Raw genomic sequence first — 24,526 nt, 5'->3', positions numbered from 1 at the left:
CCAGCCCCCTTTCTTCACATACCAACGGCGGCACCCAGGACACGCAAGAAAAAAACGTGTCACTTACACCCTGGCCCCACAGATAGGAGAACGACCATAAGGGTTACTTTGAATTTCAGAAACTTAAGGTTCAAAAATCTAGCTATTGTTTTTACCATTTTCGTTTCACAAAGAAATCTGGCAGCACGTTAGACTAAGCCAAGGTCGTCAACAGGACTCGTGTATAGAAAAACATGTTTTGAGTTCCCGTTTTGATCAACTTTTTGTTACATGAAACACAATATTTTGAAGCTGGTTATAAATATTTACACTATCATTTCAAAAAATGGATGGAGTTGCCTCAATTCAGTTTTTCAAGCTTGTAAAGCCTCACATTTTGCAAAAAAGAGAGAGAAAACCCTCACATTTTGCAAAAAGAAAAGCCTCACATCTTGCAAAAAAAGAAGAATGATAAGGGAATATTAGCAATAATTGTTAGCAAAGATATACCTCACATTTTAGTAATGTTAGAAAATCTTTTTCTCTCAAAATAATGTAGGGAAATCATGAAGAACCAGCAGGCGCCGACCCACCGCTGCTGGCCGGGCCCCACCCGCCCTTCCCTCCCCCCACCCCACACAGCCCCATCTCGCCTTCCCCGCGTGGTACGCTCGCGGGGTGCACGCAGCCACGACACCGGCCTCCCCTCTCCCGGTCACGCCGTCCCCACCGCAGCCCAATCGCGCGCCGGCGCGTGTAAATATCCGCCCCCGCCGCGCGATCCGACGGCTGGGATCGCCCGCGGCAACCGGCGGAGGGCGGTCAGAGCGGGCCGGCCCACGGGCTGCGCCCGGTCACCCCGCCCCGAATCTATTTAACCGGCCGTTCGCGGGGACGGCCGCACACCAACACAACACACCACCGTCGGAAGAGGAGGGGGAGAGAGAAGTCAGCAGCGGCGGGACGGGAGGGAGCAGCACGGGCGCGGGGCGGGAGCGGGAGCAGAAGCAGCAGCGAGGTGGGATTTTTCTTCCGGGCCCTCTTCTTCTTCTTCTTCTTCGCGCGGGACTGTTTGTTTGCTGGATGGATTGGGAGGGGGGAGCTCGAGTGATCCGTGCGCCTTCCGGCCGGCCCTTGCTGGGTAGAATGTTTGCTGGTCGGATTTTTGGTTTGGGATTTTTCGGGGGCAGATGGGCGCCGGTTCCGGCAATGCAGCGCTCGAATTTTGGGGTCCGGGGCGGCAATTCTGCGCTTGCTCGTGCTGCTGGGGTATTTTGTCAGTTGTTTCGATTTGGTTTGCGGCTACTTCGGCTAAGGTTTCAATCCATCCGCGGGGAGCAACGTTTTGGTGGATTTTGTCTTGCTAATCTCCACCTCACGAGCACGCCCCGTCGTCAGCCTTCCCCCAAACATTACCGGAAAACCCCCCTAAAATGTCCCACACTTTTCTTTCTCTTTGTATGGATTAACTTGGTCAGGTAGCCAACTGCGTCCTTGCTTCCTCCAACAGCACCATTGGTCCATTGCCGTTTGCTTGGTTACGTTGTAGATGTCTTTGCTATGTTCTTGCCCACTGGCACTGGGTTGCGGAACATATGGATATGGATGGCGGGTTTGAAGGGCAATCCAACGAAACTGCTCCATGATTTTAGTTGTTGGGACCGATACTCGGGTATATGTATTTTCTCTACCCTTGTTGACTCAGATAATCTCTTTGTTCTTGCTTTTTGAGTATTTTCCAGCGTTACCTCTCTGTGTACGCTCCTGTAAGGCTGTGTTATCCGTTCTATGCGCTGCAGAATGTCTCCAAGCTTCATACATATGCAGATTTTCTTTGCTTAGCTTTTGTTTGCTATAAGATTGGGCGTAGAAGAAATTCACAAGCTGTAATACCTCTGATTAATGGGGTTACAGATAAAGCCATACAAGTCAACAAGAGAAGAAAAAAATCATCGTGTAACTTGTTTGGGCGATTAACCAGCGACCTCACCGATCTGCTACGATTTTGTGGAGAATAGGTGCCTAGTTGGCTGGGGGGCGTGGCGGTTTCAGCTTAATTCATGGCCAGGCACAGTCAAACAAGTGCACTAGCATAAGGTCTCACAGGTCAGCTGCCTGGGCGATACCCAGGCACGCTGCTGATGCTGCTGCTGCCGCCGCCTAGCGCCTTGTGTTTTATGGAATGCTGATTGCGCCATGAAAATTGGTAGTCTGAGTCAGAAGAACTTTGTAAGTTAATTTTGCTGCCTCTTTGAAAAGAGTCATGCTTCATCTGGGTGTTACAGAGTAGGTTTTGATGCACTAATGAACAACTAAATGCCTGGATTTTGGGTGCTGAAATGCTTTTAGTTGTATCTTGAAGTAGGTGGATTTTTGGTGCTGGAGTGCTTTTAGGTGTATCTTGAAATTGGTTCAGGCTCTTTTATTTCCGCCTTGCAGTTTGATCCAGTACTGTTCTCCTTGTTATACTCTGTTACTTGCCTTGTTTACCTGTCAAGAAACCTGTCCTTGCTAGGCTCACTTTTTACTGAGACGAACACAATTTAGTGTTCATTTTGCTGCTGTGAACTTGACCAGTTCACTTTACACATCTTTTTTTTTGTGTGTGTTAGTGCAAACCAAAGGAAAAACATTGCATAATTATCTTTGCATGTATTAAGCAGTGCTAACACCTACTTTCGTTTCGCAGGTTCTGGCTAAATATTTTAAGGTTTTTATTAGCAATTCCAGTTACGTGCCTTGCCTTTTTTACGTGATTCTACAAAGCGATGAACGGAGCCCATCCCTGGACCTCTGTGTCTGGGAGTGCATGCTCTAACCTTGGACTTGTTGCCAGGGAGATGAATGGTAGTGTTTCAATTAGTACTACAAATTCATCTGGGCCAAGCATTGGAGTTAGCTCTTTGGTGACTGACACCAACTCGTCACTTTCTGGAGGTGCCCAGTTACAGCCAAGTAATAGCATGAATTGTGATTCATTCATGCGTGTTCCTGCCTCCCCGATGTCATTTTCATCCAATAACACCTCTGGCTCTTCAGTCATTGATGGTTCCATCATGCAGCAAAGTTCACCCCAAGAGCAGGTCCAGAAACGGAGGACTTCAAGTGTATCATCACTAGCTGTGATTGATGCTGGTGGTGCATTGCATGCTCAGAAGAAATCAAGGATTGATGCTAGCCAGGGTGATATCATGCAACAACAGCTGATTCAGCAGCTGGTCCATGGTCAGAATTCTCTTCATTTCCAAGGGCAACAGAACCCACAGCTTCAAGCTTTGATCCAGCAGAATAAACTGGCCCTGCTTCAGCAGCAGCAGCAGCAGCAGCAGCAGCAGCAGCAGCATCTATTGCAACCATTTTCCCAGATACAACAACCCCAAGTTGGTATTCCTCGACAGCCTCAACTTAGGCCACCACTGGCACAGCCTGGAATGCAGTTAGGTGGTCCTGTTAGGACTCCTGTTGAGAATGGAATTTGTTCTCGCAGGATAAAACAGTATTTATTTCACAAGCGTCAGCACCCAGAGGTGAGTTTCTCTATAATTTTAATTATTTATGAGATTATGAGGTACAAGTTCTTGGTAATACAATTTACTCGAATGATGTATTCTAGAATAACTCTATAACATACTGGAGGAAGCTTGTTGAGGAGTACTTTGCACCGCGATCAAGAGAAAGATGGTGTGTCTCTTCTTATGAAAATAGAGGGAATTCCTCAGCAGCTGCTCCACAGAAAGCTCTGGTAATTAATAGCTCGAACCTCTTTGCCTACAATGCTCTTTGTTTCATGCTCCAACATCACTTTCTGCTTGATGTTCAATAATAGATCAATTATCATTACTGTGAAGTTATTGGGTTACTGGAAACTACATTTAATTTATCAACTGACTTTAATGGTAGTAAAATAGAATTTATAGGTACAGCTTTCTGCTGTAAAGACTTCCCTTGTAGCCTGCAGTAGTTAAATTTCCTTGTTCTATTTATAAAAATGTGATGGACACACATTTCAAGGTTCAAGCAATACTATTTTCTCCATGCTACAGGATTCATGGCGATGTGACATTTGCAATACACATGGAGGAAAAGGATATGGTATGTTGATCTGTGACGACTGTGGCATACTATATTCTTGATGCTGCTGCATTCATTTGTTCAAATTCTTAGTCTGATCAGTTCGTCTTTGTGAGCTGTTAGCCTAGCCCTAACCCAGTATTTTCTGTAGGCTTCTTGTGCTCTATACTCTATATAAAACCTTACCATTTCAGACTTTAATTTGTTCATAAGCATTAAAGAATGAATGAATGTATCCTGTGAAGATTGCTGTCCAGGTGAAATTTTAATGTCTGAATCAGTTGAATGCATTTGAAATGAATGAGAAAAACAAAGAATTGTGAAGGATCTGAAGTTTGTAGGCTAAATAAAGTGTTTAAACACTCTGTTTTTAGTCTCAGAATGGAAATAAGATGGTTCACTCAAACACTTCTAGTCTACTAGGTCTCTCCCAAAGAGGACCTTGGAACAACAAAGTAATTCCCTTGTGATGCACACTTTCTCACATTGAATCTCTGGTAAAACCAGATATGCTTTATGATTGCTTGTTGTCTTCTGCGTACTTTGCATGAGGATAACATAAATGAGCACCTCAGCATATTCGTTCTGAGTAGTTTTTCTTTTAAGATCTGTATGTTATTCTTGTAGATCATTATTTATGTCGTGCTTTTCCTGTTTTTCATTTCAATGTCTGCCATTGAGCTCACTGAGTTAATTTTTGTCCTTTTTGTGTTTGATCTGTCTGATAGATGCTACTTATGAAGTACTTCCTAGGCTCTTCCAAATTAGATTTGACCACGGTGTTATCGATGAATGCCTATTCTTTGATTCGCCCAATGAATTCCGGTTGTCTAATGGACAAATGGTGCTGGAGTATGCAAAAGTTGTTCAAAAAAGTGTTTATGAACATCTACATGTTATACATGAGGGGCATCTGAGAATCATTTTCACACCAGAACTGAAGGTATGTTGCTCAGCTGTCGTGGTAGCTTGCACATGTCGTTAACAATTTTAATAGCATGTCCATATTTGCATAGCATCTGTGTGCATTTAAATGATTGATAGGAGTGGGGCAATTGATAACCATTCTTATATCCTGATTGCCTATTAACTGTGTAGATAATGTCCTGGGAATTCTGTTCACGAAGCCATGAAGAGTATACCACACGCAAGACTATAGCACCGCAGGTAACATTCTTAGTCCAGAATGCTGTTCCTTTTCTTTTTGCTTCAACTTTTTAGACTAATTTTGTAACAAAACTATGATAGTTTAATCCCTCTTGCCAGTTACCATTATGTATATATTGCTTTCATAAAAAATGTATATATTGCTTAGCATCTTAAACCTTATGGGATGCAAATTATATGGCACGGCAAAATTGTTGGATCCTGGATTTTCGGGCTCCTCACATTTATTCGCTATCTTCTCTATGTTTTTATTTATGTCCTGGAATTTTTGACATCTGCACGGAACCCAGTAGAAGATCAAATATTAAAATTCCTGATTCATCACATTCTTATTCTCGTTGAGGGTGCTACCCTAGTGCATATACCTTGTACCTGAGTGAATTCCCTTGCATGGTACTCCCTCCATTCACTTTTGATAGCTATATTTCACCTTGATACAATAACCAAGAAAAATAACCTTATCATATATTAAATGCAACACGAACTTTTTTTTGTTGGTCCTCCAATATTTTAACTAGGAACTCCTCGTTACTAGTGCTATTTATTGTCATAGCTTATGCCAATAGCAAATATAGCTATCATTTATGAACGTTTAGTCCAAGGTGTGGAGTGTTCTATGTATTCGGACTCTTATTCTCTTAATACAAAGATACGCAGCTCTCCTGCGTGTTCGAGAAAAAAAATTTTTTATGAACGTTTAAGTTTTTGGAATATAGCTACCGAAAGTGAATGGAGGGAGTATATCATTAGCTTCGGTGACCATAATATCTTATCTTTGACTCACACATTGTCTTTCCAGGTTAATAATCTGCTGCAAGTTGCCCAGAACTACCAAACTGCTGTCAGTGAAAGTGGACCAGCTGGGATATCAAACAATGACGCACAAACCATTTGCAACATGTTAGTGAGCCTATTTTATCTTCAGTAGTTGACATGTGTTTTGTAGTGCTCTTTTAACACGGTAAATGAAAAATCTCGTGCGTCATAGTGTACGGAACAAATTATTTGGATTATCTAATCGTTTTCCTTCTGTGCTGTTAGGTTTGTCGCTGCATCACGACAATTAGCAAAAAATCTAGAGCATCACACCTTAAATGAACATGGGCTTTCCAAAAGATATGTACGCTGCCTGCAGGTAATTAGGGTTCTCCTTGTATCTTTTACAGTTCAGTAAATACATATATGCGCGCACCATTTTGACGGTGGTATGTCCTTGTCAGATATCTGAGGTGGTGAATCACATGAAGGACTTGATTGAGTTCAGCCACAAGAACAATCTTGGTCCTAAAGGTATGATGATCGTGCACATTTACCTAACAGCGTCTTCAGTTTTTTCCAGTAACAACTGCTTCCTGTTACTTCTATTTTCCCTATTTACCTGCAGGGCGTCTCTGATATTTTCTATGTTCATATGCAGAGAGCCTGAATATTTATTCTAAAACTATTGCAAAGTTTCAGAATATGCCAAGACAGCTCATGACTGCTGCTAGCCTTGCCAATAACCAGAGCAACACCAAAGTAATTGGGATCCAGCAAGAGACAAGTGCTCCTGTGAACAACCAGACTCCTAGTGTTGGAGCCATTGGCAATAACACTCTACAGACTGCCACAACGCTAAACAGTTATCAGAACCTACTCAGAAGCTCCAGCGCAAATCAGATTTTGCTTCAGCATGAGGCATCGAGCATCTTCAAAGGCTCAGCAGGAACGCACAACGGGATACAGCTGGAAGCGGTCAGATCCTTCCATGGACCTGGCCAGGCGCAGCTTGCGCAATTCCAACACCCTGCATCATTTCAGCAGCCTACACCGCAGCAAAACAATCTCCATGGCTTTGGTGCTAGCCCACAATACCAGCAACATGTGTTTAATCAATTACTTCAGGAAGTTAAGAAGAATAATAACTGTGCTTTTGCACAGCAACCACCTCCAGATGCACCTAGTGCAAGCAGTGGTCTCACATCAGGAGCTGCTACCCCCAATGTTGCTGCTTCTGGGGAGCAGGCGCTTGGTGCTAACCCACAATACCAGCAGCATGTGCTTAATCAATTACTTCAGGAAGTTAAGAAGAATAACAACCGTGCTTTTGCACAGCAACCACCTCCAGACGCACCTAGTGCAAGCAGTGGTCTCGCATCAGGAGCTGCTACCCCCAATGTTGCTGCTTCTGGGGAGCAGGTGCTTGGTGCTAGCCCACAATACCAGCAGCATGTGCTTAATCAATTACTTCAGGAAGTTAAGAAGAATAACAATCGTGCTTTTGCACAGCAACCACTTCCAGATGCACCTAGTGCAAGCAGTGGTCTCACATCAGGAGCTGCTACGCCCAATGTTGCTGCTTCTCGGGAGCAGGTGCAGCACATCAATAATCATAACAGTAACCACAACAGTGCAGTAAAGGGTGCTCCTCCAGCTGGTACTGGGCCTAGTTATGTGATCAACAATAACACAGCCAGCATTGCCCCTAGCAGAAACAACAGTTTCAAGTCAGCGAGCAGTAATCCACGTGCTTCTGCTACTGGAGGAAACGCTGTGAATCAAAAGGTTGATGAATCCTTCCATGAACTGGAGGACCTTGACCACCTGATTACTAGCGAACTGTTGGAAAGTGGGCTGTTCGGTGCAGGGCAGGGTGGTGACGTGTTGCCGTGGTAAACATCACGCTACTCTTGAGATTGTTTGATGTAAGCGCTAAGCAGCAATAGCCTGCTTGGTTGCTGGCAAGTGGTAATGGAAAGTTGCCCTAGATTCTAGTTTAATATCTTCTTTCTCTCCTCTTTTTGGAGATTTTGTGTTGCTCTTTCAGAGAGTTTCCGATGATCATACACTGGGGTAACTTCAGATGTGGTAGTGAGATAGTGAGTTGGATTTGCTTGGGAATCTGGGAACGGTGCTACCATAGCAGTATCTGTGACATGTTACTGAATGAACCTGTCATTATCACCAAGTTCACAACATTACTTGAGTCATGTATATCATATTCATGCTATAGGAGTGCCAATTGCGATCTCCAATTATCTGCGACAGGCGGGTGTTTCCCATTTGTTCTAATCAGGCGATGCTTTTTCTCTATCTTTTATTTTCTGTCTAGATGCTTGAGTAAAGTATAAATGATGTGCATGTATGCTCATGTCAGTATGGGAACACTGTGCACAGTATTCTGCCACACATGTTCCAAGCTAGCACCATGAAATGTGAAGGAACCATAAGGAATTTGCCTCAGCCTGCACAGAAGCTGAGAAGGAAGAAAGCTACAACTTGTGTGTGGTGTGGTCTGTGTAGATGGATGTCTGGATGTAGGGCTTCTGCTGGATATTGAGCTTATGATCACCGATTTTACATCTACTAAAATCTACCGTGGCCAGGCCATCTTTCCCTCGACTCATCTATCTGCGTATTCCTCTAAGCCTCAACATAGAACCTGTAACCTCGCCGGAGACACTCTCCCTCTAACGCTAACTATATCTCGTAGGAGAGAGTCTATCTCGTAGGAAAGAGTCAGAGAGAGGCGAAGAGACTAGAGAGAACAAAAAATAGAGCGTAGAGCGACCGAATTTAGCTTTCACTCTATTTTTACGAGCAGCAAATATCCAGTACATCAAAAAGTATCATTGTCTGCTTCGTGAAAAATATTATTTGCATTGCACAGCAAAGACACCACCATGGCAAAGAAAGAAAAACAGTCTTCTCACATATATAAGATTGTGATTCTTAAGTACATTTCCACAAGCCAAAAATCCAAATGTAAAAGAAAAATACTGTCAGAAATCGGGATCAATTTTTTTTGGGGTCTTTTCCTCGAGTGATCAAGCATCTATATTTGCTATTTTTTGTTTTTTTCCTTTTGGATTAACTTTTTTTTTCATTTTCAGTTTACTGGCACTAAAAAGGTAGCTGAATAGCTGTTGCAACAAGCTGGGTGTGACGTCATCGTCTATCTGCTTCGTGGCCACATGCTAGCAAGGTCCAAACGGTTCATATTTGCAGACAGGGCAGGTCTGTTTCACAAAAACAGCAAGAAATTCAAGGTTACTAAACATTTTCATATTCTCTTTGGTGAATAAAGCTCAAGCAACTGCAATGGAACGGGACAACAAATTAATACAAGAAAAGCATGCTTCATCTGCATATTTACCTTATTGACCTTGAGCCATTTGGTGACACAAGCTGCGTGGTAGTAATGCTTGCACGGCAATGTAATCATACTTTCTCGGTGTCTGAAAGTAGACAGGCAGATAGGACAGCTGCATCCAAACCCCCCCAAAAAAGTCATCAGCAATGTGATTGAAAATTTCACTAATTTTTCGCTAATATGGGGGAAAACCCCATCTCACATCTTGTAATTGCGCATATGGATCGATATTTATCGCCCAAAAATATTTATTTGTTCATAACAGTTTCAAAACCTGTAATTGAAACTGAAAAGACAGACATACTCTTCATTGGTTGTCTTCCTGGAGAAAAACCCTGAAGCCTTGTACTTCCATGTGTGCAGATAGGAGATGAGCTCATCAGGTAAACCTCTGTCCTCAGTCCCCACAGCTTCCACGAGTGCTTGCCTTTGCTGCAGCACAGAACACGTGCAAGAATCAGCAGCCTTTCCAAACCAGGTGTAAAGTACACGCTATATGCATAGCTCTATTTTGTTCAAAAGCTTTACATGTCACCGGAAAAGAGCAAAAGAAAAAAAATATTCACATAGCACAAACCTCGTAAGTCATGTTGTCTGGATCATCATCATTACCATCCTGCCTGTCAGCCTGCAAACCCAATTATCAGAATCTTCAGTTCTTTTGCTTTCCATATTCTAACAGAATTGTTAATTCAGAAAGATAGATGAGCGCATTAGAGGAGGAAAAAAATAGAGATTGAGCAATCACCTCTTCGTCGTTATGGTCATGGTCATGGTCATCGTCAGAGTCTGATGGAGAGGGTACGCAACTGATATCTGAAGAATCAAGCCAACACCAACACAAGAACCACTATTATGAGATGTAACATCATACAGAGCACATCGTGATATTCCTAATCATCCTAGGCAAACCATACCGTCATCTTCGATGCTCAGGTCCTCCATCTCCTGCAGTAGCTTGGCGTACTCAAAGTCCGAGGCGATCTGTTCTTCCGTTCCTGAAGTTCCGGAGGCAGTCGCTGATGCTGCTGCAGCAGTGCTGCTCTCCCCATGGTAGTGCTGTGACTGTGAATTATCAGATGGGGCACCTCTCATGTGGTTTTGGTTGCTGGATGCTTCTTCCAAGATGGATTGGTGCAAACCCTCCTGATGAGATCCCAAAGGATTTTTCAGTATATGCTTATTTTTGGCCAAAATTTTTTCAGTAGAGAATGAAATTCTACTTTCTAAGACGAAAGAATGAAAGCTACCGAAATGATCCACAAACGAAAGTCTACTGCGTGTTCTTGGAGAAAACAAAGATATAAGCCTGAAAGAGACCCCAATGTTTTACTTGCTGAAGACTCGAAGACGAAGCAGCATACCTGACAAGGAAGAAGATCAGCGAACACAGACTGGAGCAGGTCTTCTTCTAGCTCGTCAAGGTCCGCATCTCCCGTGCTGCGCGTGGGCGAGTTGGCGTAGTGCACGGTGATCCTTCTCAGGGCGCCAGGCTGCCCCACGGTGGCCATGCTTGGCCGGCCACAGGCAAAGCTACAGACGCTTACATGCAAGCCATGGCACGCAACCTCTCATAATTAATTGGGATCGCGAAAGTCTCCGATCAGAGAGAACAAGGTGCTCCGTTGCTGTTACCACTGCCTAACAATATGGATTTTGTTTGAAAAAATAAACTGATGCAAACTCATATCAATCTCTCATGTTCTTGTGAGTTATGCAGTGGAGCAGAAATCGCAAGGAAGAAATCGCACAAGCAGTCAAGGGTCAAGAACAAGCATATAAAGATGGGATGGACTTTTTTTTAAAAAAAAACGATATCGCTTAAGACCTATGAGGCAAAGAACAGAATCGAAGTGCAAAACAAGTGATGGAGTTTGCAGGACTTCTGAAGAACAGAAGTGTAGGAAGATGAACAAGAAACAAGAACAGGGCGGCAGAGAGATGCTTTGTTTACCTCGGTTTGTGTCTCTTCTCTGTCAGCCAAGCGACTCAAGGTTTGTTTGTTGGATGGGCTTTGTTAATGGAGGAGTGGGTGGCTGCCTCGGTATTTATATGTAGAGACACACATTTCGCTCTCACTGTCTCTGCATCTAACTTTACTAATCACAGTAAAATCTAATTACTGTTCGGTTATTTCGTTTTTATCCTAATCTCGGCGTGCCTTGCGTCTTCAATTGTGAAACAAGATCTTTGCAGCTGATTCCTTGTCGCAGTGAGTGCATCCTTCCTGTTCATTTCCGGAGAATGACTGCCTCTCTGTAGGCTAATGTTCAACCCAACCACAACTCAACATCTCACATTTGTTTTTGAGGAATGCAGTAAATCGAAAATTACCTGAGCTTGACCTCATCCAATCAGAAGGTGAAATGTAGGGCTTTTATTGATAACACAAAAGTTTCTGATGGAGTGTTTTTTGTTGTTGTTTTGATTGAAGAGCGAGTCACACGCCCTTAAAGTCGTTATCATCCATGACTCCATTGCGTCCGAACCGTGTGAACTGTTGCCATTGCGTCCATGTGAGCTGTTCCGTTTAATTTGATTTCTTTTTTTATGGGGATTTCTTTTTGTTGACTCAAGGTCTTCTCTCTTCTGCGACGACGATGACTCAAAACACAGAAAATTTAATTCGAAACGGACCGCTAGTCCCTTTTGAACCAAGCACTAGTAGTAGAGTAGCAATTGTGAACTGGTCTCACATTGACGACAACATGGTTGCATCATCAAATAGACATATGGCTTGTTAGCACAATCGGCGATGACTTGGAGTCTCCAGACTTCACAAGATAAGCATCAATCAATAATGCACATCTTCGCGATCGCAACCCTTAATGACAGCTCCATGTTCTGACGCCGTTAATTATCTGTTAGTTCTTGGAAGGAAGAGCTCAATATGGTGGCAAATTATAGCACAAAGTTATATACTTGAAGGTGGATAATATGATCATTTCTCGCAAATATAGTCCAAGTGCTTTAAACTGTAAATGTGCCTAATTTGTCAAAAGAAAAAAAGGCAAGCAAGCCAAATCTAGGTGTCTCATGCAGGAACCATCATCTGAGATTCTGGGATCACCTTCCGGTACACAGAGAGGAAGATCCTAGCTATTGCCAACAAGTAAATATAGAACACCCTACTTGCTTCAGACCATGTTCCAAGTAGGGTGAGATGATCTGCTCAAGATATCTACCAGTGGTACATAATGTTGGAATCTTAGGCATACATGTTCCAAGGAGGACACTGAATTGTTTTTACACACCAGTAGGTGGCGATCCCTTTCATGGCCAACATCTCTGCATGCCTGTGCCTGCAGTCCAATCAGTATAGCCCGGGGGCGTGGATCATCATGTGGTTAAGGGACACTGATCACGACCTCAAAACAAATCGTTGTGTCTAACTCATCCAACGAAATTTCCGAGTAGGACCCACTGCAGTGTCGACACGACATGAACAATAAGATTGGGCGGCAAGAAATATAGAGGCCATAGACTTGGGGCCAGTCAGGTCAACCATAAACTAGTGCCGGCAGTTGGTGTTGCCAAATCGATTCAGCTTCCTCTTCTTAATTTATTTTGGAAAAGAAGCAAGAACTGTACTCTCTACTATTAGCTGATGGAGTCATGGAGATAACTACAATAGAACAGTGTTGCATGGTAACTGTTTTATGGATACCATCAGATTGGTACAAGAACTGTCAATTTTCAAGGCTATGCTAGACTTTCACAGCATGTCATTAGCCAACAGAAAGCTTGTCTTACTCATTTAACCATACGAGCCAGTAATCCTAAATTGTACTGACTCCGAAATGGATAACTATTCATACATTAGTCTTCCATGTATCAAATGATTGATGATATATGGCTCAGAAGACAGCTTATCCCATTCGGCATCTGACACTGCTAGCTCCACAGGAAGAAGCATCTGATTGGTAGCTCCTGATTGCAAGGCGTCATCAAGGATCCAGAGCACAACCTGGATCAGCCAACTTTTTAAACACAAAAGGACGAGGAAAAAAATCATGCTGTGAATTATTTCAATAGATGAAACAATGACATAAAGTAAAATAACATTAGTCATCATGTCCGACAATCAGCACTTACAAGTCATGTCAAGCATCTTACGTTATGATTATGTTTATAATTGTGAAACTGACCTGGACAAATGGTTTTCCAAATCACATGGCAATCTGAAACATTGACCAGTGCCACTGTGTCCATCTGGAGTGTCCTATCTGAGGAAATCTTTCTCTTTGCTTGTGCTGGTGCGTTCACACCTTAAGCAGCAGTCATTTCATTCCAGAATCCAGATCGATAGATAGAACACAAAACATAGTTATTTGCTCAACATACCAGTTGCGCATATTCCTCTATTTTTAAGAAAGTAGAGGGCGGATGTGGCTTCTTATTTCTGCATTTGACAGTTTGATGTTTGCCCCAGGCCCAGTATACATGAGGGTGATCTCCATACCACGGCTGAAAAGTGCTACACAGGGGGAACCATGCAACATGATGGGCACAAAGATGACATCCATAATTTCATGCATCATGCTTATGACATCCAGAATTCCTGCATCATACTTCCAAGCAATCTCATGCGTAGACCATAGTTTGAGAGTTTCCTCTAGCATCTTCCATGGTGAGCTGCCACATCAAACAAGGTATGAGGTATTTAGCTAAATGCAGAAAAGAAGAAAGCATACAACACAGCGATACTAAAGCACACGCTTTCTCAATAATAGTTCTCTAGTTTCTGTTTAATAATTTAGCATGTGACATCCAAAGTTCACAGTCAAACAGAAGCCGAGGAATGCACCTGCTTGGGGGATGTCATGCAATTACATGTTTTTTTCCTGCCTGGTACTCTTGCACATCCGGATATTAAGCACAAGAGAAACAGCCATTTGGTAGTAGAAGAGAATCTGCTTATGTCACATCCTCTGTTTGCCTCCTTGATGTATCCCTTTGCAGTTCAATTTGATACGGACGATCAGAGCAAGAAGCCCGCCAATCTCAAGTGACTTTATTGCACTTTCTTCCCATATCTAGGTGGCTCAAAAAAAGATAAGGTGGTGATGGAAAAAAATAAGCCTTTCTCTTCTTCTGAATTTTCCAAGTCGACAAGCTTCATGGCAAGTGTGATGCTATCCAGGGTTTCATATACCTCCTCATATCTTGGATGTGACTTATCCTCAACCAGGAACTTATGCATCCTGCCATCTAACTCAAAACTGTACCCAGCTGATTTCTTGTGATCTTTTTCCCTCAGTAACTTCCAGACCTGGGCAACACCGTCCCATTTTCCACAAGACGCGTATATGTTTGAAAGGATCACTAGGTTTGCTGTGTTTTGCGGTTCCAGACACATTAATTTGTCCACTGCTATTTCTGCTAGTTCAATGTTGCCATGGAAGCTGCAAGCTCCAAGCAAGGCTCCCCAGATTATGGCATCAGGCTCCACTGGCATGCTCAATATCAGATTCTCAGCTTCTTTTAAGAGACCGGCACGCCCCAGCAGGTCAACCATGCAACCATAGTGCTCAATTCTTGGCATAAGACCGAACTCTCTCTAATTGAGTTGAAGAGCAGCTTGCCTTCATCCACCAAGCCTCCATGAGTACAGGCCAAAATGACTCCAAGCAATGTAATGCCATCTGGTTTAACCCCTGCCATCTAAACAGAGTAAAAATCAGCTTCATGTTTAGCAACAGAATATAATAGTAGCTGAAATGATTTTAAGGTTCCTAGTCACTAGTTTTATGCTTTAAAAGATAAAAATGTATTTGATTCCCGGTCTACTAGTCACCATCTAACATTACTAGTCAAAGGGGAAGGTTAGTCACCATTTATTACAAAAAAACCCTCACCCTCAACTTATGAAACAAGACCAGCGCCTCCCTCCACAGGCCATGCACAGCAAATGCCATGACCATTGAGTTCCAAGAACAAAGATCCCTTCGCTGTCCGATGCCTTGAAACACCTTCCAAGCTCGTTGAATGCTCCCACACTTGGCATACATCTCGACCAATGCATTCGCCACATATATGTTCTTCAGAAGGCCCTTACCCCTTGCGTACTTCTCCACCTTCCTTCCCAGCTCCATCGCCCCAACAGCCGCGCACGCAGGCAGTACACTGCTCACTGTGAGCTCATTTGGTCGCACACCTTCCTTCTCCCACATCTCCAAGAACGTCTCTACTGCTTGCTCGTGCTTCCCGTTCTGCGCGTAACCAGACACCATCGCGGTCCAAGAACCACATTCTTCTCAGGCATTTCCTCGAACAGCTTCTCCGCGGTGTCGATGAGCCCACCCCTTGTGTACGCCGAGAGCAGCGCATTGTACACCGCTGCGTCCCTCCGGGGCAACTCGTCGAACACCCGCCTGGCTTCAGCTAGGAGGCGGTTCTTGGCGTAGAAGGAGACGAGCGCGGAGGCGAGGAACGGGTCGCCGGCGGACGCGAACTGGCCGAACTTGATCAGCAAGGCGTGGGCGCACACCGCGAAACGCGTGGACGAGGAGGATGCGACGGCGGAGGAGAAGAGCAGGGTGAAGGAGAGCGGGTGAGGAGGCGGAGGCGGTGGGTGCGGGAGAAGAAGGGGACAGCAGCGGGTGGCGGGCGGAGGCGAGGGCGTGGAGGAGGCGGTTGTGGAGCGGTGCGGAGGGAGGAGACGAAGGGAAGGACTCGAGCAGGAGCGCGGCGTAGCGGAGGTCGCCGGCGGCGAGCACGCGGAGGAGCAGCGGCTGCAGGCGGCGCTCGCCGCGGCGGAGCAGGCGCGCGTGGAGCCGCTTCGCTTCGTCCATCTCCCCGTTGGCGGAGCCCCGGGCCCACCTCGGGATCCGGTTTGATGACCGCATCAACCGTTCAATGGTGGATGGACGGCTGAGATGCACGTGGGTGGCGCGTAGAGTCTGGCCGCGGGCCCTGTATTATGGGGCGGGTGCGACCCGTCGCTAAAGGCGGGGCGTGCGCGGCCCATTAGGGTTTGAGACTCTGCCGGCCACTAGCGTTTTTAAGGTCGGCTGATGGTTCGCGGTCCAGTTTACTTTTTTTTTCTTGAGTTCCAACGATTTTCTTTCCCATTTTGTTGTAGTGGAATTAGATTTAACTGCAAAAAATTTATTTTTTCTGATGGAACCTTACATTTTATTCCAGCAGAATATTTTTTTTCCAATCACGAGGAGCAAGGGATAGAGGGTCTGCAGCTGATTCCTTGTCGCAGTGAGTGCATCCTTCCTGTTCATTTCCGGAGAATGACTGCCTCTCTGTAGGCTAATGTTCAACCCAACCACAACTCAACATCTCACATTTGTTTTTGAGGAATGCAGTAAATCGAAAATTACCTGAGCTTGACCTCATCCAATCAGAAGGTGAAATGTAGGGCTTTTATTGATAACACAAAAGTTTCTGATGGAGTGTTTTTTTGTTGTTGTTTTGATTGAAGAGCGAGTCACACGCCCTTAAAGTCGTTATCATCCATGACTCCATTGCGTCCGAACCGTGTGAACTGTTGCATTGCGTCCATGTGAGCTGTTCCGTTTAATTTGATTTCTTTTTTTTATGGGGATTTCTTTTTGTTGACTCAAGGTCTTCTCTCTTCTGCGACGACGATGACTCAAAACACAGAAAAATTTAATTCGAAACGGACCGCTAGTCCCTTTTGAACCAAGCACTAGTAGTAGAGTAGCAATTGTGAACTGGTCTCACATTGACGACAACATGGTTGCATCATCAAATAGACATATGGCTTGTTAGCACAATCGGCGATGACTTGGAGTCTCCAGACTTCACAAGATAAGCATCAATCAATAATGCACATCTTCGCGATCGCAACCCTTAATGACAGCTCCATGTTCTGACGCCGTTAATTATCTGTTAGTTCTTGGAAGGAAGAGCTCAATATGGTGGCAAATTATAGCACAAAGTTATATACTTGAAGGTGGATAATATGATCATTTCTCGCAAATATAGTCCAAGTGCTTTAAACTGTAAATGTGCCTAATTTGTCAAAAGAAAAAAAAGGCAAGCAAGCAAATCTAGGTGTCTCATGCAGGAACCATCATCTGAGATTCTGGGATCACCTTCCGGTACACAGAGAGGAAGATCCTAGCTATTGCCAACAAGTAAATATAGAACACCCTACTTGCTTCAGACCATGTTCCAAGTAGGGTGAGATGATCTGCTCAAGATATCTACCAGTGGTACATAAATGTTGGAATCTTAGGCATACATGTTCCAAGGAGGACACTGAATTGTTTTTACACACCAGTAGGTGGCGATCCCTTTCATGGCCAACATCTCCTGCATGCCTGTGCCTGCAGTCCAATCAGTATAGCCCGGGGGCGTGGATCATCATGTGGTTAAGGGACACTGATCACGACCTCAAAACAAATCGTTGTGTCTAACTCATCCAACGAAATTTCCGAGTAGGACCCACTGCAGTGTCGACACGACATGAACAATAAGATTGGGCGGCAAGAAATATAGAGGCCATAGACTTGGGGCCAGTCAGGTCAACCATAAACTAGTGCCGGCAGTTGGTGTTGCCAAATCGATTCAGCTTCCTCTTCTTAATTTATTTTGGAAAAGAAGCAAGAACTGTACTCTCTACTATTAGCTGATGGAGTCATGGAGATAACTACAATAGAACAGTGTTGCATGGTAACTGTTTTATGGATACCATCAGATTGGTACAAGAACTGTCAATTTTCAAGGCTATGCTAGACTTTCACAGCATGTCATTAGCCCAACAGAAGCTTGTCTTACTCAATTTAACCATACGAGCCAGTAATCCTAAATTGTACTGACTCCGAAATGGATAACTATTCATACATTAGTCTTCCATGTATCAAATGATTGATGATATATGGCTCAGAAGACCAGCTTATCCCATTCGGCATCTGACACTGCTAGCTCCACAGGAAGAAGCATCTGATTGGTAGCTCCTGATTGCAAGGCGTCATCAAGGATCCAGAGCACAACCTGGATCAGCCAACTTTTTAAACACAAAAGGACGAGGAAAAAAATCATGCTGTGAATTATTTCAATAGATGAAACAATGACATAAAGTAAAATAACATTAGTCATCATGTCCGACAATCAGCACTTACAAGTCATGTCAAGCATCTTACGTTATGATTATGTTTATAATTGTGAAACTGACCTGGACAAATGGTTTTTCCAAATCACATGGCAATCTGAAACATTGACCAGTGCCACTGTGTCCATCTGGAGTGTCCTATCTGAGGAAATCTTTCTCTTTGCTTGTGCTGGTGCGTTCACACCTTAAGCAGCAGTCATTTTCATTCCAGAATCCAGATCGATAGATAGAACACAAAACATAGTTATTTGCTCAACATACCAGTTGCGCATATTCCTCTATTTTTAAGAAAGTAGAGGGCGGATGTGGCTTCTTATTTCTGCCATTTGACAGTTTGATGTTTGCCCCAGGCCCAGTATACATGAGGGTGATCTCCATACCACGGCTGAAAAGTGCTACACAGGGGGAACCATGCAAACATGATGGGCACAAAGATGACATCCATAATTCCTGCATCATGCTTATGACATCCATAATTCCTGCATCATACTTCCAAGCAATCTCATGCGTAGACCATAGTTTGAGAGTTTCCTCTAGCATCTTCCATGGTGAGCTGCCACATCAAACAAGGTATGAGGTATTTAGCTAAATGCAGAAAAGAAGAAAGCATACAACACAGCGATACTAAAGCACACGCTTTCTCAATAATAGTTCTCTAGTTTCTGTTTAATAATTTAGCATGTGACATCCAAAGTTCACAGTCAAACAGAAGCCGAGGAATGCACCTGCTTGGGGGATGTCATGCAATTACATGTTTTTTTCCTGCCTGGTACTCTTGCACATCCGGATATTAAGCACAAGAGAAACAGCCATTTGGTAGTAGAAGAGAATCTGCTTATGTCACATCCTCTGTTTGCCTCCTTGATGTATCCCTTTGCAGTTCAATTTGATACGGACGATCAGAGCAAGAAGCCCGCAATCAATCTCAAGTGACTTTATTGCACTTTCTTCCCATATCTAGGTGGCTCAAAAAAAGATAAGGTGGTGATGGAAAAAAATAAGCCTTTCTCTTCTTCTGAATTTTCCAAGTCGACAAGCTTCATGGCAAGTGTGATGCTATCCAGGGTTTCATATACCTCCTCATATCTTGGATGTGACTTATCCTCAACCAGGAACTTATGCATCCTGCCATCTAACTCAATAAAACTGTACCCAGCTGATTTCTTGTGATCTTTTTCCCTCAGTAACTTCCAGACCTGGGCAACACCGTCCCATTTTCCACAAGACGCGTATATGTTTGAAAGGATCACTAGGTTTGCTGTGTTTTGCGGTTCCAGACACATTAATTTGTCCACTGCTATTTCTGCTAGTTCAATGTTGCCATGGAAGCTGCAAGCTCCAAGCAAGGCTCCCCAGATTATGGCATCAGGCTCCACTGGCATGCTCAATATCAGATTCTCAGCTTCTTTTAAGAGACCGGCACGCCCCAGCAGGTCAACCATGCAACCATAGTGCTCAATTCTTGGCATAAGACCGAACTCTTCTCTAATTGAGTTGAAGAGCAGCTTGCCTTCATCCACCAAGCCTCCATGAGTACAGGCCAAAATGACTCCAAGCAATGTAATGCCATCTGGTTTAACCCCTGCCATCTAAACAGAGTAAAAATCAGCTTCATGTTTAGCAACAGAAATATAATAGTAGCTGAAATGATTTTAAGGTTCCTAGTCACTAGTTTTATGCTTTAAAAGATAAAAATGTATTTGATTCCCGGTCTACTAGTCACCATCTAACATTACTAGTCAAAGGGGAAGGTTAGTCACCATTTATTACAAAAAGAAACCCTCACCCTCAACTTATGAAACAAGACCAGCGCCTCCCTCCACAGGCCATGCACAGCAAATGCCATGACCATTGAGTTCCAAGAACAAAGATCCCTTCGCTGTCCGATGCCTTGAAACACCTTCCAAGCTCGTTGAATGCTCCCACACTTGGCATACATCTCGACCAATGCATTCGCCACATATATGTTCTTCAGAAGGCCCTTACCCCTTGCGTACTTCTCCACCTTCCTTCCCAGCTCCATCGCCCCAACAGCCGCGCACGCAGGCAGTACACTGCTCACTGTGAGCTCATTTGGTCGCACACCTTCCTTCTCCCACATCTCCAAGAACGTCTCTACTGCTTGCTCGTGCTTCCCGTTCTGCGCGTAACCAGACACCATCGCGGTCCAAGAAACCACATTCTTCTCAGGCATTTCCTCGAACAGCTTCTCCGCGGTGTCGATGAGCCCACCCCTTGTGTACGCCGAGAGCAGCGCATTGTACACCGCTGCGTCCCTCCGGGGCAACTCGTCGAACACCCGCCTGGCTTCAGCTAGGAGGCGGTTCTTGGCGTAGAAGGAGACGAGCGCGGAGGCGAGGAACGGGTCGCCGGCGGACGCGAACTGGCCGAACTTGATCAGCAAGGCGTGGGCGCACACCGCGAAACGCGTGGACGAGGAGGATGCGACGGCGGAGGAGGAGAAGAGCAGGGTGAAGGAGAGCGGGGTGAGGAGGCGGAGGCGGTGGGTGCGGGAGAAGAAGGGGAGCAGCAGCGGGTGGCGGGCGGAGGCGAGGGCGTGGAGGAGGCGGTTGTGGAGCGGTGCGGAGGGAGGAGACGAAGGGAAGGACTCGAGCAGGAGCGCGGCGTAGCGGAGGTCGCCGGCGGCGAGCACGCGGAGGAGCAGCGGCTGCAGGCGGCGCTCGCCGCGGCGGAGCAGGCGCGCGTGGAGCCGCTTCGCTTCGTCCATCTCCCCGTTGGCGGAGCCCCGGGCCCACCTCGGGATCCGGTTTGATGACCGCATCAACCGTTCAATGGTGGATGGACGGCTGAGATGCACGTGGGTGGCGCGTAGAGTCTGGCCGCGGGCCCTGTATTATGGGGCGGGTGCGACCCGTCGCTAAAGGCGGGCGTGCGCGGCCCATTAGGGTTTGAGACTCTGCCGGGCCACTAGCGTTTTTAAGGTCGGCTGATGGTTCGCGGTCCAGTTTACTTTTTTTTTCTTGAGTTCCAACGATTTTCTTTCCCATTTTGTTGTAGTGGAATTAGATTTAACTGCAAAAAATTTATTTTTTCTGATGGAACCTTACATTTTATTCCAGCAGAATATTTTTTTTCCAATCACGAGGAGCAAGGGATAGAGGGTCTAAGAGGATTTTCGGCCCAGCAGCAGCCCCACGGCTTCTGCGACTGCCCCCATCCATCCTCACCCTGCAGAGTCATCTTGCCCCCTCCCCCCGGCACCAGCCTGGTTGCAAATACTCGAGTTTTTTTATTTTATATTATTTATTTTTTTATTTTAAAAAAAAATATATATCTCAAAATTTTTGTTGCACATCTGGCCTCCTGTCGCCAGTTCAACTAGCGGTAAGAGCATACCGCCGAGTGAACCAGCAGTAGGGACACTGTAGCGATGTTACTGCCGGTTCATTCGGCGGAATTTTTCTGACCTGTGCCGCTCACTTTCAAAAAATCATAACTAATTTATATAAATTTGGATGGAGATACATTTTTATATGAAAATTGTAGATCTCGACGAGATCTACAACTTTGTAGTTCAAACTTTTTTCATTTGGAGCCATCTTAGTGCTAAAATAATCGATAAATGCTCCAGATCTAAAATTTAATTTTGGATCTGAAGCTTGTGACAATTATTTGAGCACCAAGATGGCTTCGAATAAAATAATTTTTAACTACAAAGTTGTAGATCTTGTTGAGTTCTACAATTTCTATATAAAGTTTATCTCCATATGAGTTCATATAAATTAATTATGATTTTTTGAAGATGTGTTGTCCAGTGTTCAGACCAAAATTTAAATTTTAGATCTGAAATTTGTGTTGATTATTTGAGTATCAAGATGACTTCAAATGAAAAAAGTTTGAACTACAAAATTGTAGATCTCGTCGAGATCTACAATTCTCATATAAAGTTTATCTCCATCCACATTCATATAAATTAACTATGATTTTTTGAAAGTGGCTGCCCAGGTCAGAAAAATTCCGCCGGATGAACCGATTCATCTAGCGGTATGCTCTTACCGCCAGTTGAACTGGCGACAGGAGGCCAGATCTGCAAAAAACATCTTGAGATATATATTTTTGAAAAATCAAAAATAAATAATATACAAATAAAGTGTAGACCTGTTGCAAGTGCCCCTCATGCGACCCCCTCGCTTTGGGCCGCTTTCTGGGTGGGTTTCGCCGGTCCACGGTGGGTTTGAGATCTATTTTTTCTTTTTTCTCTTGAAGTTTCAATGAAGCATTTTTTCTATTTTATTTTAGTGGATCAATTTGTTTTAGTGGAATATCTTTTTTTTATTTTTAATGGTAAGATCAGATTCAACTGAAAAAGTTTTAATTTTTTAATGGAATTTTTTCAACGGAACAATTTTGTTCTAATTATTGGAAAACTGTGGGCCAGCTCCTCGGTGCTTTGTACGCCAAGCAGCGTCCAGCCTAAGACCTCGTTTGGTTTTTTCAGTTTAAATTATAAGTCCCGTCTGATCACATGTTTAAATACCAATTAGAAATACTAAACATAAATTTATTACAAAACTAATTTCATGTCGCGACTTAATCACGAGATAAATCTATTAAACCTAATTAGTTCATAATTTGACCATTAATTGCTACTGTAATTATGCACTAATCATGCATTAATTATATTTAATAGATTCGCCTAGAACTCTAATTGAAACTTATATAATTAGTTTTATATTAAGTTTAAATCTGAATATTCGAATTGATACCCGAACATTAACAGCTACTTAAAAAACAAATGGGGCTAACACCTTCCGCTCTCGCCACTGCCGACCACCGGGGACTTTCCAACCAGCCATGGAGTCTCAGAGTTCCTTGTTCGAATGACCTAGCAATCAATCAGGTCGTTCAATGGCATCTTACCACAATCCAGGCGAGGAGATACTGAACTTGAAGCTCTCATCAGGCTCACACAGAGAAGAGAGAACAGTGATACAGCACGGCACAGCTAGCAGGCTTTGCAGGCTGTCCCTCCCACAGCATGAGAATTGGAGTCTCAAGAGTTTCTTGGACGACAGGAGATTGTCGCCTGGCCCAGCGTGAGTCTCGGCCGTCGTCGTTGGTCTCGTGTTGCCATCTCGTCGACAAGTCTTGGTTCTGGCAGGAGACAATGCAGCAAAGCCCCTGGTCCATTCAGAGACGTCGACTGATTGGTACCGGCTTGGCCCCAGCTGATTCAATGCTGCTCCCCCGTGATTGGCCGAGCCGGTTTGGATTCCCTTCCTCCCTCTCACTGAAGATTCCTGCTTATCGTTTTTCTAGTAAATCAATTGAAGATTCAGGTATAAGTATTTCTTAACCATTTGTGTTCCTTTCTTCATTCCCTGATCTCGAAACTGGACCTGACGCAATGAAAGTGTGTTTCTCTAGACCTACCAAGGAAATTTGACAGCACCTGATACTTAATAATGACAATCACAAGGGACGCATTTTGAAGTTTCAGGAATGCATTTCGTGAAAGCAAAAGGGAAGAGAGGAGAAGAAGAGGACGTCAGTTCATCCGTGTACGGTTGTGCTTCTCGCCAGGGTTCCGTGTGTTGTCTGCAGGACAGCCAGTCAGCAACAGCTTCCTTCTGGCTGCTGGAGGAGGGCTGTGTTTATCCTGCAAAATTGACACTGTTCCGAACTGAAAAGCAATGTAACATTTTTCGTTTATTTGTGATAAATATTATTTTACCATGGGGTAACTAGGCTCAAAAGATTCGTCTCGAAATGTACATCTAAACTGTGAAATTAGTTATTTTGTTTACCTATATTTCATATTCCATACATGCGTCTTTTGGTACATTTAATGATTCGATGTGATGGAAATTTTAGAATTTCAAGTCAAATTCTGGAGATCTAAACACAGCCGAGGAGAAAAAGAAGGGAAAACTGAACAAGAGCAAGAAACACACGAGGGGAAAAATGTGTAAATCCCGACGAGCCCGATTCAATCATTTAAGAGCTGGTACGGGACGGTCCAGGATCGGTTCATGGAACCTGGCCGGGAAAACGTAGGCGATGGAATGAATGTGCACAGAGAAAACAGGTGTACATCATTACATGTGTATGTTCAAAGAAAAGAG

At 44.1% G+C, this 24,526-nt stretch overlaps 3 protein-coding genes and 1 pseudogene across 14 annotated transcripts; 1 reads left to right on the top strand and 3 right to left on the bottom strand.

Annotated features, from left to right (window-relative positions):
• The first annotated feature begins 869 nt into the window (after window positions 1-869).
• On the top strand, window positions 870-8,241 carry LOC120670484 (probable transcriptional regulator SLK2). 7 transcript variants are annotated; one of them, XM_039950583.1, is made up of 11 exons: window positions 880-997; window positions 2,669-2,708; window positions 2,816-3,506; window positions 3,593-3,721; window positions 4,023-4,071; window positions 4,779-4,993; window positions 5,149-5,217; window positions 6,017-6,117; window positions 6,259-6,352; window positions 6,438-6,507; window positions 6,635-8,241. In XM_039950583.1, exons 3-11 carry the CDS (start codon window positions 2,820-2,822, stop codon window positions 7,870-7,872), a joined length of 2,652 nt encoding a protein of 883 aa, XP_039806517.1. In that variant the 5' UTR covers window positions 880-997; window positions 2,669-2,708; window positions 2,816-2,819; the 3' UTR covers window positions 7,873-8,241. The 7 variants fall into 7 exon arrangements, with proteins under 7 accessions (XP_039806516.1, XP_039806517.1, XP_039806522.1 ...); XM_039950588.1 differs by lacking the exon at window positions 2,669-2,708 and having other exon boundaries at window positions 882-997; window positions 2,816-2,934; window positions 3,042-3,506; XM_039950584.1 differs by having other exon boundaries at window positions 888-997; window positions 2,669-2,689.
• Window positions 8,242-8,880: 639 nt separating this feature from the next.
• On the bottom strand, window positions 8,881-11,448 carry LOC120670485 (E3 ubiquitin ligase BIG BROTHER-related-like). 4 transcript variants are annotated; one of them, XM_039950590.1, is made up of 8 exons: window positions 11,304-11,448; window positions 10,714-10,882; window positions 10,267-10,495; window positions 10,098-10,165; window positions 9,927-9,977; window positions 9,654-9,781; window positions 9,353-9,461; window positions 8,881-9,215 (listed from the first exon to the last, which is right to left on the bottom strand). In XM_039950590.1, the coding sequence occupies exons 2-8, from the start codon at window positions 10,858-10,860 to the stop codon at window positions 9,174-9,176; spliced, it is 774 nt and encodes a 257-aa protein (XP_039806524.1). In that variant the 5' UTR covers window positions 10,861-10,882; window positions 11,304-11,448; the 3' UTR covers window positions 8,881-9,173. The 4 variants fall into 4 exon arrangements, with proteins under 4 accessions (XP_039806524.1, XP_039806525.1, XP_039806526.1 ...); XM_039950591.1 differs by having other exon boundaries at window positions 10,714-10,990; window positions 11,304-11,363; XM_039950592.1 differs by having other exon boundaries at window positions 10,714-11,022; window positions 11,304-11,350.
• A 2,906-nt stretch (window positions 11,449-14,354) lies between these two features.
• Window positions 14,355-16,158, bottom strand: LOC120671336 (annotated as a pseudogene).
• Window positions 16,159-17,877: 1,719 nt separating this feature from the next.
• On the bottom strand, window positions 17,878-21,183 carry LOC120670526 (pentatricopeptide repeat-containing protein At5g08510-like). 3 transcript variants are annotated; one of them, XM_039950647.1, is made up of 5 exons: window positions 20,227-21,183; window positions 19,166-20,029; window positions 18,702-18,993; window positions 18,504-18,624; window positions 17,878-18,322 (listed from the first exon to the last, which is right to left on the bottom strand). In XM_039950647.1, exons 1-2 carry the CDS (start codon window positions 21,166-21,168, stop codon window positions 19,376-19,378), a joined length of 1,596 nt encoding a protein of 531 aa, XP_039806581.1. In that variant the 5' UTR covers window positions 21,169-21,183; the 3' UTR covers window positions 17,878-18,322; window positions 18,504-18,624; window positions 18,702-18,993; window positions 19,166-19,375. The 3 variants fall into 3 exon arrangements, with proteins under 3 accessions (XP_039806581.1, XP_039806579.1, XP_039806580.1); XM_039950645.1 differs by having other exon boundaries at window positions 18,504-18,993; XM_039950646.1 differs by having other exon boundaries at window positions 17,902-18,335; window positions 18,504-18,993.
• Between the last annotated feature and the right edge of the window lie 3,343 nt (window positions 21,184-24,526).

This window comes from Panicum virgatum, chromosome 4N, assembly GCF_016808335.1.
Source record: "Panicum virgatum strain AP13 chromosome 4N, P.virgatum_v5, whole genome shotgun sequence".
In the NCBI taxonomy this organism is placed as follows: domain Eukaryota; kingdom Viridiplantae; phylum Streptophyta; class Magnoliopsida; order Poales; family Poaceae; genus Panicum; species Panicum virgatum.
The sequence above is the reverse complement of the archived record's forward strand: the minus strand, read 5'-3'. Positions and strand labels throughout refer to the sequence as shown.

Excerpts from the sequence above, each read along its gene's own strand:
- LOC120670484 (XM_039950582.1), top strand. The coding sequence starts at position 2,748 with ATGAACGGAGCCCATCCCTGGACCTCTGTGTCTGGGAGTGCATGCTCT. Across the intron at positions 5,218-6,016 it reads GCAAGACTATAGCACCGCAG|GTTAATAATCTGCTGCAAGT; the intron begins GTAACATTCTTA and ends TTGTCTTTCCAG. Across the intron at positions 6,508-6,634 it reads GAACAATCTTGGTCCTAAAG|AGAGCCTGAATATTTATTCT; the intron begins GTATGATGATCG and ends GTTCATATGCAG.
- LOC120670485 (XM_039950590.1), bottom strand. The coding sequence starts at position 10,860 with ATGGCCACCGTGGGGCAGCCTGGCGCCCTGAGAAGGATCACCGTGCAC. Across the intron at positions 10,496-10,713 it reads CTGATCTTCTTCCTTGTCAG|GAGGGTTTGCACCAATCCAT; the intron begins GTATGCTGCTTC and ends GGATCTCATCAG. Across the intron at positions 9,462-9,653 it reads AGGAAGACAACCAATGAAGA|CTGTCCTATCTGCCTGTCTA; the intron begins GTATGTCTGTCT and ends GTTTGGATGCAG.
- LOC120670526 (XM_039950645.1), bottom strand. The coding sequence starts at position 21,168 with ATGGACGAAGCGAAGCGGCTCCACGCGCGCCTGCTCCGCCGCGGCGAG. Across the intron at positions 20,030-20,226 it reads TCTTGTTTCATAAGTTGAGG|ATGGCAGGGGTTAAACCAGA; the intron begins GTGAGGGTTTCT and ends TACTCTGTTTAG.